General features: G+C 39.2%; 1 protein-coding gene across 2 annotated transcripts in view; it reads left to right on the forward strand.

Annotated features, from left to right (window-relative positions):
• The first annotated feature begins 943 nt into the window (after positions 1-943).
• LNPK (lunapark, ER junction formation factor) overlaps positions 944-12524 on the forward strand; it is a 39079-nt gene continuing 27498 nt past the window's right edge. The window contains exons 1-5 of one of the 2 annotated variants that reach the window (XM_048061485.2): positions 944-1048; positions 4837-4918; positions 6084-6128; positions 7324-7511; positions 10760-10818. In XM_048061485.2, coding sequence (XP_047917442.2) covers positions 4892-4918; positions 6084-6128; positions 7324-7511; positions 10760-10818 — 319 coding nt within the window. In that variant the 5' untranslated portion in view covers positions 944-1048; positions 4837-4891. The remainder of the gene's footprint in view (positions 1049-4836; positions 4919-6083; positions 6129-7323; positions 7512-10759; positions 10819-12524) is intronic. The other variant, XM_048061486.2, reaches the window with a different exon arrangement.

A 12524-nucleotide genomic window follows, 5' to 3' on the forward strand; every position in this document is an offset into this window, starting at 1 on the left:
CTGACCTGAACTGGCCAAAGCATTGCTCTATACTGCATAACATCATGCTTGGCAATAAAACTGGGGTAGCAGAAGAAAGTTGGGAGGCTTTGTCTTTCAGGGTAGACATTGCTCAGAGACTGGCTGGACATCGGCCTACTTGGGGGAGGTGGTGAGATTTCCTTGTATCCCTTTTATTTCATTCCTTCACTTACTAAACTTACAAAGTAACTGGACCCCTGAGCTTTCTTACTTTCACTCTTCCTATTCTCTCCCTCATCCCTCTGTGGGAAAGTGAGCAAGAGGCTGTGCATGTGCTTATCTGCCAGCCAAGGTCAACTCATCAAAATGCGGAAAAAAAGTCATGGGCCATGTCGAGATATATTGTTTCATACGGTGAAGTCAACAATTCAGGGAGCAGCTGAAGGTACGCAGCTTCTGTGTATGAATTTTCACTTCAGGGCACCCTGAAGGCCGTATTGCCTTCCTCTCACATCTCTGCACGCGCTCCCACTAGTCGTAAAACTTGTGAGCAGGGGACATGGGAAGTTGTGAATGCAAAGAGAGCCGGTACCCTCTGCTCCTCAGTCTTTTGTACTTTGTACGCGTGATCGGGGTGTTGGCCAGGAGAGGAGACCATAGAATAAAACTGGTGGAAGGGGAGCTAGGGACAAGCGGGTTCTTCAGCGCGAGGAAGAAAAGGGAAACGGCAGCCCGTTCCACACAACCTCCCGCACTGTCATTGCCGCAATGTGAACTGAAGAAACACAACGGGTGCTGTTTCTCCCCGAAATGCTGAGATGCCCAGACGCCTACCCTCTCCCGCCTCGGGCCGCAGCGGCCGCATGACGCCCCCCCCCGCCCCCTGCCCGCCGCCCACTGCCGGCCAGCAGCCGCCGCCCGCCAACGGCCGCCGGGCCGCGCGCCCCTCCCCGCGCCCAGCGCGCCGCGCGGCGCTGGTTGGCTGCCGGGGCCGCGCGGGGCCTGATGGGAGCTCCGCCGCCCGGCCCGTGCCCTCCTCCTTCGGCGGGCGGCGGCGGGGCGGGATGCGCGGCGCGGCCCGCGGCAGGTACGTGCGGGGAAGGGGGGCGGCACGGAGGAGGAGGAGGCGGCGGCTGGTCCCGCTGGGGGGCGGCCGGCGCTTCCCGGGGCTGGGCCCCCGCCCTCGCCCGTTGACAGCCGGCGGCCCCCGGGAGCGGGGCGGTGGCGCGGGCTGCGAAGGAGGCGGTGGGTTGCGGGGCTTCTCCCTCCCGCACCGTGCCGGGCCCAGCCGCCGCCCCGCCCGCCGACGGGTGGCGGTTCGCAGCCTGGGCTCTCAGCAGCGCCCGGCCCTTCCTCGGTGCCCCTTGGGGAGGCGAGTGTCCCCTGGGCGGGGGCTCGCCGGGGCCCTGCCGGGCAGGAGCAGGGGGAAGGCAGCGGGAAGGCCCCAGAGCCCCGCGTCGTGCCGTAACCGAGGGGTGCTGGGGCAGGGGAGCGGCAGGTGATGCTCTTGGTTTTGGCCTGCGTGTTCACCTGCCCGAGCCACTCGGAGCTGGAGGAGCTTCTTATGGGGGCTGTGGGAGCTTCTGGGGGCAGTGGGTTGTGGGAGAGGGACAATTTGGGATGGAAACCTCGTGAACACGAGCGGAGACTCGGTTTGAAGGTAGCACTCCCATTCTTGGGTGCGATGGTGAACACCTGATGAAACTTCTGCATAAAATAAAGCTACTAGGCTTACAGGCTACATCACTTAAAGAACACGCCTCCCTCCCTTTAGGGGTAACACGTCTGTAGCAAGAGCTTCTAGCTCTTTTTCTTTCAATATGACTTCATTTGATGTTATTCAGTATTGAATTTCAACATTCTAGCTTTTAAAAACTATTTTGGAGATTTTAATTTTTGGAAAGCTTTCAATTTTGAAACTTTTTGAACCTAGACTGAAGAAATTTGAAGGTGGCAGAGATGTCCTGCATGCTTGTAGGCCCTTTTTATAGGGGGAGTCTTTAGGGTACGTGATGTTGTTTGGACCCTATGTTAACTTTAAAATTGGCTGAGGCTCATGCTGTTAGCAGAGGAAAGCAGTCTGCCTGACTGCGTGACTTGATAAAGGCTAATGAGATCAATCTATTTTCTCCATCTGGACGAATTGGTTGGTGGATGGTTTCTGTATTCATGCATGATCCATCCCTCTTTTGAAAGAGAAACACTTTCTGTTTCACTACCCTTTGTATGGTACTCCTACTCTTGCTTTTTATTAATTAAGTCCCATGTTTTTGGGGTAGAGGAGATGCTATCGTGAAATCCATATTTTTTTTGAGACTCCGATAATGAAAATTGATTACAGTGTTTTGTTAAGCTTCTACATTGTTTTTCTAACACTTGTTGATTTTAAGCCTGGGGCTCAGCTATCTTATTTGTGCGCTACATCAAAGATAACGTGTGGAATTTAGTCCACTCACAGCTGTGCTCAGTGAGTGGGCAGAAAAAGAGCTCTGTGCTGAAGGGATGTGCCCTTCCAGAGGGAAAAGTGCTGTGCAGTAACTTTTTGATGGCTAGAGCATGGGAAGAAAGTATGCTTGTGGAAGAAGGGCTCTTACCATGAAAAGCAGGATATCAGTGGTGGATGTGTGGAGTGACAGGTGAGGAGGAATGAGGGAAGTTTGAAGCAATTGAAGACAATTTGTGTTGTGGTCATGTCAAAAAAAAAAAAGTGGAGGAAGGGAAGGAAGAATGAAAACATCTGAACTACTCCATAGTTACCATAGAAAATTCTTTATCTCGTAATAAAGGATTCAGTGACTAAACCGTAAATGTGAATTTAGTGGCCCTAATCTGTTAATACCTCTTTGGGGAGGGGTTTTGGTAGTATTACTGACTTACAGGGCGGTTTGCATAAAGCCTGTCAGCGTTGTGGTTCATGTAAAATGATGTGTGTGGTGACACTTGTCAAGCCTGTTTCCCTTCCAGATATTTGCTGGATGTCTTGAAAAGCGTATGTACAGATACCACTGTGAATGTGTTACTGGGAAGGGTCAGTGTTGCTAATGGTTTATGAATAATCTTTGCTCAAAGATCCTCAAACACTTTTACTGCAGAAGTTTTCCAACTGTAGCGTGGAGGATATAGGCACATGCCAAGGCCATGTGAGCATCTATCTCCTTGTCTCTTTCTGTGCATCTAAATAAATAACAGAGCTACCCGTGCTGCTAACAGCCATGGCAATGTTACTGAAGCAGACTAGATTTGGGAACAGCGTGCTAGATTTGCAGACTTCTTAATTGGCTGGGTGACGTAGCTTTCATATTGTTTCGCAATAATGATGATATTTATCTCAGTGTAGAAATACTTGTGAAGAAAGCGTCAGCTCAGATCTACCGTGATGCTTTTGTAAAAATGTATGTATCTGCAAAGTGAGAATTATATAAAATTGTCAGTGTTAGAGAACAGCAGTACTGAATGTTGAAAAGTGAAAGCATTGCTGGTGTTTTACTGTGGTGAGTTGCTGTAGTAGTGATTGTTTTGAGAATTTATTCAAGACCAAGGGGTAATTGTGCTTTTTCTGTACCTCACCCCTCTGTGCTAGTAATTTAGCAACAGCAGAGCTAATGTGTCCATCTGTTCTAGCTTCATTTTGGCAGCATTTCAAATATGGATTTGCTTATCTTCAAGGATTGGTTTTCAAGACTGGAACCCAGAGCTATAGGCCCAATGAAGGCCTTGGCTTTCTTACAAGGTGAAGAGGTTACCGTAATACAGTAGTGTTAGCAAGCAATGTGTATCCTATATTATATTAATTTGTTCTGACAGCTTCAGACAGCTCGGGAGCACCTTTGGATTGAGTTAAGGTTTCTTTAACTTTCAATTCTTGGCCAAAGGTAACTTAACAAACACACTAATAATCACTTATTTCTGCCGAGCTGGGCAGTGCTTTTTGTTTTGTTTTGTTCTACTGTTTCATTCCAGAGTTAAAATGGCTCAAACACCAGTTGGGACTGAGCATTAGTTTCCTGTTAGGGATGCTATGAACCAGTAACTTTTTCATTCAGTGGATAAAATCTTAAATGACTGGAAAGAACTTGTGCCATCCTGAATTTCAAAGTCCATTTATTCCAACTACTTACTGACGGAAAGCTGCAACACTTATTTCAGGAACCTAGACCCAGCTTAGTAAATTAGGGCTGTCCATGGGTTCCAGATTTGTGTAGAGTGAACTACTTTTGCACCCTTGGAATTGCTTCTAGGGCCATTTGATATGCCAGTGACTGCACTGTACATTGTGTGCAGGGAATGCTTGCTGATGTTTTGCTTTCCAAGAGCATGTGAAATCTCAGTAGCCCACTTTGAAACTAACGATTTAAACTTAAAACTGATCATACAAAGGGAGAATAGTGATGCTATTTGGTAAGTTCTTGTTGATGAAAGCTTGAAAACGAAGTAGATTTTTGGAAGAAGAGCTCTTTCTCACAAGTAGTAGGATGTTAATGAAGGGTGTCAGCTGAAAAGGGATGTTGAGAGTTGTGTTTATGAGTAGCTGAGGAATTGGAAATCAAATTTTTAAATAATCCTGCTTAGTAATAAGTTTTAAAAACTGTTTTTGTCAGAGGATTTTGGCTTCTTTTTTGGTGGGTTATTTTGTTCCTCTGTTCTTGAGGACTCCCCTCTGTTTAAATACTTCCATAAATAAGTTTGTCTACATCAAGGCTGATAGACTTACAAGACACCTACGAAACAAAGAGTGGATTTTATAATAACATGTGGACAGAGATAACTAGGCAATGATTTTATGCACTGTTTTGATTTCTTTAGATGTTGGAATAAATAATGACTTTTGTAGTGTGCTGCTAGATTGGTCTTATGTGCCTAATGCTTTACTTCTAGCTGTGAATTCTTGTAGAAGATTGATAGCTTTAACAACACTTGTCCACAATAGAAGATGGGTGGATTAATTTCAAGATGGAGGGTAAGTACAATCTTTTAACAATGTGTAGTAATCTTTAGTTTAGCTGTACTTCATCCATTAATGTATCACTTAAAAGTGCAATAGTGAATAGATGTGTGGAAATACAACAACAATCAAAATCCCCAAACTGTATACCTGCATGGCTGTGCTTTATTTCCTTTGAGCTCCCAGACCTGATGCTAGTTTAAGTTACAGAATTATGTTTTTAAATGTAAGTCTAAATGGTTTTGTGGTACTTCATCAGGGTAGGTACAGCAGTATTTGTGATTTTGAAGATTGGTGGCTATCCTCAGTCAAAATGGATAGATTCAGAATATCATTGTCTGTCTTAAGAAATATTTTGGCAGCTACTCATACTTACACAGGTCTTTCCTTACTGTTTTTTTTATTGGCTTATATGTTACTGAATAGTATACTGAGTTTGAGAAAGTCATGAGGCTTTTGACTCTGCTGGCAGGTGTGAGTTGTTGAGCCTAGGTCCACTTTTTTTTTTTTAGAGCCTCCCATATACAACTCCTTTAAAGGTGAGAGTGTAGGTAAAATGTCAGTTTTGCATAATAGGAAAAAAAGGTTTCCACTTCTACAGTGATGTAGCATCGGCTATAATCTTCAGATCTGTGGTCTGAAGGTTGGGTTAAGATAATTAGTAGTTTCATACTTCCCAGCAAGTTGGGGAAGATTTGAGTGTGTTCAAGGTTATTCCTAAGGGGAATTTTACTGGAGCTGAGTAATTATTTACAGTTGCTTATAATTTATTTACAGCACGTCTTTGTGTGGAATGAGTATTAGTAAACAGCTTAAAAGTTCTTAGATCAAGGCTTCCTGTCTATGTTATCTTCACTTTACCTCTTTCTTCCTCTCATCAATTCTCTCCTTGTTCTATTTTCCACCTGCACATCCACAATTACTGTACACACTTTGTAGGTTTTCAACTTTTGTGGTGTAGGATTGGATCCTTCAGCCAATAGTAATGACACCTGTAAGACAGTGATGCATTAGTGTCTTCTATTTGTCACTGTTAAAGTAGGAGAAACTTCTACTTTGTGTAAAATAGTTAATATATTAGTCTGTTATGAGTGTCTTTTTGTTAGGAAACTGTTAACCTACACTAATTCTCAAAATACTGCTTTAGTCAGATTAACATCTTTGTTCTTTCCCTTGTAAGCAGGCAAAGCCTTCTACTGTAGAAGTATTAGAAAAAATTGATAAGGTATGTATTTGCTTCTTGGTGATTTGATTTTTATTTAGAAATATGCATACTTTTTGCTGGCAATGCTTTTCTTTCACTTCAGATAAGATAGTGTCATGGAATTTAAATTATTTTGCTTATTCCAGTTGGATGTAATAGACTGAACTTCAGATGGAGTGCTACCTTTTTTTTTTTTTTACCCTTAGTATTAATCATTTAAAAAACAGTAAACACTGTATAGTAGATAGTGAGAATCTATAGTTTAAGTACTTATTTAGAGAGCCTGAAATGGGAGTGAATGTGTCATTATTATATGATTTATGTTATTACACAGTTTAATTATAACTAATGGTTAAACTCCCATGTTACAGAAAATGTCACTAAAGGAAAGTTCCCTTCATCAGGTTCATTAGAAAAGCTTCAATGTATGGCTTAAAGTGTAGTGATTGTAACTGTGTCGTAGTAAGGTTGGGGACAGAATAACTGCATAGTCAGTTTGTTAATCAACTGTGATTTTTTAGTCAGAATTTGAGACAGATGTCTGTACTCCATGGGGAAATTAACTGTTTTGAAATATGTTGTTGATACATTCATTTTACTGTTAAGTGTAAGTACTCCTATTGTCACTTGAAATGCAATCAAAATGGTAACACAGTAGACTGTTCATTGATCATGTATTAATATGGCAAAAGCATCATTCAGATGTTCAGGATTTCACTGTAAATGTGAGAAAATACTGAAATGAATGCATATGTGAAGTGAGTGAAGTTTCAGCAGTTTCCCATGTAAGCAGGGAAGTATTAAATGCGTTGGGAATCACACAGGTGCCTGTTGAAAGTTTTAGGATGCAAAGTATGCCAGTTAAATACTTGCGTGTCGTAAAGACAGTCATTCATAAGATATTAGCATTTTTCACTTGTCCCAAATATACTAAATCACTAAAATAAGAAAAAGTGATAATTTGTGATAGTTCTTCCTAGTAGTGATATGTTACTGCTAATACAATGCAAGTGGCCCATGTAACAACTGTAGTACCATGACATATTTATGTTGTGAAAGTTACCTCTGGTTAGGCATTGTGATTTATCAAAAAGCTGCTTGACTTTTCTAATCAAGTATCAAGTTGATATGGCTAATTTTAGCAAACGCTTAAAGGCAACCTAATAAAAACCACAGACTAATTTCATTAATAAGGTTGAATCCTATTTATTTACAGGAAATACAGACATTAGAAGAATTTCGAGAAAAAAATCAGAGGTTACAGAAACTGTGTGTTGGAAGGCTACTCTTCTACTCTTCGGTTCTTTATCTCATCACCTTTTTCATTGTATATTTTTGTTGTCTTCCTGATGAATGGACAGCAAGGTTTATTATGACACTTCCGTTTTTTGCATTTCCATTGATGTAAGTAAATATGCCTTTTTTCTAACTGCTGTCTCTTTGATAAAAGGAGATGGAAAATGTGTCTCAGCAGGGGTTTGGGTTTGTTTTTGACAATCCTTGAGTTGTCATAACTTGCAGAATTTTTTCTTCTAAAATAAATCCAAGTAGTTAGGCAGACACTTTCTTTGAGGGAAACATCTCTCTTGGGTCTGGATTTAGTGTAGAACTAAGTCTTACCATCAAAAGATGTTAGCATCTGAAGTTACTTGGCTTATCAAAATTATACTAGGGCTAGAGAGAGAGAGCTGTACCTGAACAGCTGCAAGTTAGTGTTGTATAAACAGAAGAGCATTAGCTTAGATTTTATTTCTACTGCTGTTTTGGAAAAGTAACACAAGGTATGTTGCCTGTGTGTGAAATGCAGCATATAAAATTGGGTAAAATGTACAAGAGTGAATGGAGAAATTTACTTTTAGATATTAGGTGAATGTTCACGTAGAAGCAACTTGAAAGGTCATCAGCCTAAGTATGCTGAGGATCAGTTTTAGGTAAGTAGCTGTTTTTCTCTAAGATCAAGGATCTGTTTTCTTTAAGCAGACAATATCCTAAAGTCTTTGGATTTGAATAGGGGAGAAAATTGTCTGCTTTTTCTTCCCTAGATCTGTTTGGCTGTTCATTCTCATGAGTGGCATGTTTTCTAAGTGAATTTCTTTTCTTAAGAATAACAATTTGAGTTCCCACCTCACCAAACATTTTCTTCCCTGCCTCCCACCTCAATTCAGCCATCAGTGAGGAGAAGCAGTCTGTCTACTGAGCAGCTTTCCAACCAACAACTTGAACAATGTATTTAGTGATTTGCTAGATGTATCAAATACTGACCGTATTTGTACAGTAACTTTGTATGAAAACCTGACTTGTCAGTGCCCTAGCTCTAGACTTGAAGGGTAGTCAAACGTATGTATTTAAGGCTTTGCAAATTTGATTAGATCAGTTTGTGGGTCACACAGCGTAACATGTTAAAAGATACCTGAAGATGCTTTCTGTATGTTCTGTTATGCATAATGTAGTAATACATTGCTGTTATAGAATCCTGTGGAGAAGATGCATGGGCAGTAATATCTTGTCTGGAAAGAACTAATCTGGAAATTAAAGCACAAATTAATCTTTGACAGTAATATGAATTGATTGTGTTCTTAAATACAATGATTTGGAAGTATTTGTTAGCCTGCAAGGCTTGCTCATGCTAACAGGGAACGTATGTAGAAGAGGAAGCTTCCCTTTTAAGTGTTTTAGGACTTGTGTAGAAATGAAAAGCTTATTAGTGAATGCTGTGGTGTGAACTTTAATGTTGGATTTTCTCTAGTTTTTCTTCCCAATTTTTGCTTCACTTTTTTAATGGTGGGTTTATATAAAGCTCTGAATTAGATATTAGTTTACTAACATCTAGAACTAGACTTGTTTTCTTGTGACTGTTTGTGATTTTTCTATTAAGCTATTCTTTTTCAGCTTTTTTTGGCAGACATGAATGGCAAGCAACTGCCAGCTTGTCTTTGCTCTTGGTCAAGAGGTGACTCCATGCTGAATGCCTGGTGCCACCCAGTAATTGCTCTAGAGATTTTTTCCAACCCTAATCAGACTGGAATATGTCTGCCTTTTCCAGCTTGCAGTCAGTCACCAACTTATTTCTGCCTTAGGTCATTCCCTCAGTGTCTCAGCATGTTACTAGTAGAGTTAAGTTTTAGGAATATATAACATCATGAATTTCAATGTATGTTGAAATGTCTGTAAAGTTGAGGAAATACTGTAGCATTTCAGAAGGGTGTTCTTGAAATACAATCTAATTCAAATAAACTATTTAATCTTGTCCTAATTCTCAGGTAAATGTGTTTTATATTAAACTTCTAAAATTGGCCTGAAAGGGCCTGCTCTTCAATTTTCACTTCAAAGTTCTAAGAGAAGTCTTTTGTTTCATAAAATCCTGCCTTATGTATTTGCTTAGAATACAGCTTAAGTTAGAAGATTCTTTTCTGCATTAAGCATAGATGACACAAAGAAATCATGCCTGTATACCATAGTCTTATTACTTTATGGAAAGATGTATCTTGCATTGTTGAAGTGGGAAAAGCTATCCATCTGTATTCTTAAAATTGTTATTACAATACGCCTTTAAAAGTGGAATAGAGTTAAACTTTGTGTGTTTCTGTCACCTTGTATAGGTTACTTTTACATTCTAGTTGTGTTGTCCAACTTAGTTCAGGTTTCGTTGTTAATACTTAAAAGCATTTTAAACTGGGTAGCCATTATATAAATGCAAAAGATGTTCTTATTAATTAGTCAAAACTATTTAAAATTTTGTATCACTTAGCTTAGTTTCTTTTACTAGGTGTTACTCAGAGAACCTTTCTAGCCTTTAGTATTTTTATACTCTTTTATATAGTGCTTGCCACAAAGAAGGTTTTGAATAAGATCCTTGGAAGGGCTTGAAGTATGAGATTTGCTTCTTAGATTAGGCTGGGTAACTTGCCAGGGAAGGCTTCTACTTCATAATTATAAACATTTCTAATTTAAAAAAAAAAAAAAAAAGCCTAAGGATTGTAGGGAGACCTTTCAAATGTGGAATGGATGTAGATAAGTAACTTTTTGTAAAGCATGGATAAACTGCTACATAGTTAGAGCTAAATCAGCTGAAACTATGTGGAAAGTGACTAAATTCAGAGCTTTGTAAAATCAGTGGGAGTCAGGTCAGTATAACTTTCCCAATAACTTTGGGAAAGCATGTGTACAAAAGCTGTATCTCAAGACTTATAAAAGTTATCACTGTTGAATTGTTCCTACATGCCTGCTGTGCCTTAAATTTTAGGCTTTAGCTTATGAGCTTGATTTTTGGATAACTTGCATTATAAATCTATCAAATAAGAAGCAGTGACTCAGTAATTTTCAGCTAACTTCACATACCTTGAGTTTTAAAAACTTCTCACTGAGCATTTTAGCAAGCAATAATGTTACTGCTGCTGCTTCCTTAGTATTTCTACTTAGTTATATTTGATCAAATTTTAAGGCAGTTGGATTTTATTTGGGTCAATGTTCTTGTTTTGTTGACAAGCTACTAATTTCATTTGTAGTTTTCTGCTTAAATATTGTTTGAAGATTTATTCTTTGTATTTGCAGAGTTAAATCGCATGTGGTAACTCTGTGAACTGTCTTGCCTGCTAAATGACTTCAGAAATGATTAATATTTTAATAATACTATTCTTCTTTTTCTTTTAAAGAATCTGGTTTATAAGAACACTGCTCATTTTTTTCTTTTCCAAAAGGACAGAAAGGAATAGTAAGTATATTTTCCTGTCTTTTTTTTTTTTGGTATGTGGAGCTAGTTGGGAATGATGCTTACTATAAAAATGTAAATACTTTGGATAATTTGGCTTCCAGGAAAAGAAGATTAGCCTCTTGATGGATGCTGAAATGAGTAGCATTAGCTAAACTATTGTTTCTACCGCACAACTCTTTTAATTAATATGAAGGAAACTGCTTAATCTCCCATTTCGCTTATGAAATTATGGAAACTTTCTTCCCTGTTTGGATTCTTCAAAGTGTAGTGGGACAAAATAGAGTGGAGTGAGGGAAAGGAAATATAAATGATAGGAGTGGTTTATTTAATACTTGCATTTTGCAAGTATTTTAGCAATTCTCTTCTACATAAAGACTACATATTAGAATAGATAAAAAGCAGGTGTTTAATTTGTGAAGATGGGGTTTTCCTCCCCAAATTCTCCAAAGTATGCTCATTTTATTATAAGTGGAAAAGGTATAAGCATGTTTTTTGTACAGTTTTGAGAACTAAGGAAAATGTGACGTGTTTAAAAAATAAAAGTTAATGGAGTCGTTCAAGTGTGTGTAGTTGCTCTAGTACATGCTGATTCATTCTAATGTAAAATTTAAAAACTGCATCTGTGGCATTTGTTTGTGGTAGAGTTCATCTGAGATTTTCTTTGAAAGCAGTCCAGCCTGTAACAATATCTCATGGTGATGTGAGCAATAATACAGAAAAACCTCAGTATTTTATGACATGTAGAGCAACAAGATCGATTTAATTTGTGACAGCTTAGGAGTTAAACATCACTTTTGGAATTTCTTTAAATTTAATGTTTACACTTGATATGCAAGCATAGGACATACATTTTTATGTACGAATAAAATTGTCCATATATTTTGTGGTGTTGCATGATTCATTTATAAGGATGAATATATATTTGTATTTCATGGCCACATAAGAAAACAAGTATGTTTTTTCTAGTTTGCTTAAAGGTCTTTATTATTATTTTTAGCATACAAGCAAGTCTACTGCCTTTGTTGGGCATGTGTAGAAAGGGTTTTAGTACATGTTAGAACATGCCAAAGGGAATTATTTCTGCACTGTTCCAGAGATTAGGCATAACTGAAGTTTTTTACCTCAAAGTTACAAGTCCTGTATTTGGAAAAGAAATAAAATACTGCTGTAACTCTTACACTGTGTAAAGCAAGAGAAAACACTTTAGAGAGCAAACTGGCAACTAAGTAGCTCGAATCTAATTTTTTATTCTGGAATAAGTTAATACAATATGTCAAGTCATTAGAGATGGTAATTTAATACCATAAAGGTCTACACTGAATAACTACAGCAGTTCTGGGAATCATGGTCTGAAGGAATAAAATTCATAGTGAAACTCTGGGACAGGTGATGTACAAACTGAAGTTCCCTAGTCTCTCTAAGGCTGGTCAGGCAGGCAGCAGTAGAGGAAGGTTTAGGCTGATCTGTCCCAAAGTATGGGAAAAATAAATGAGGTGTCTTGCAGGTGCTGACTTCTCTAGTATGAATTTTTTTAGTAGATTTAAGATGAGATACATTGGTTTCTTGAGAGTACTTTGCAATAACTGCAATTTGGCCACCTTTGATAGGACAGGTGTTTCATGAGATGTTCATTGAAAGCAGGATGTAAAGAAACAAATGCACACACTATAAACTTATTGTGTTGCTTTGTGGGAGGCTATACTTGA

Source organism: Anser cygnoides, chromosome 6, assembly GCF_040182565.1.
Source record: "Anser cygnoides isolate HZ-2024a breed goose chromosome 6, Taihu_goose_T2T_genome, whole genome shotgun sequence".
Lineage (NCBI taxonomy): Eukaryota > Metazoa > Chordata > Aves > Anseriformes > Anatidae > Anser > Anser cygnoides.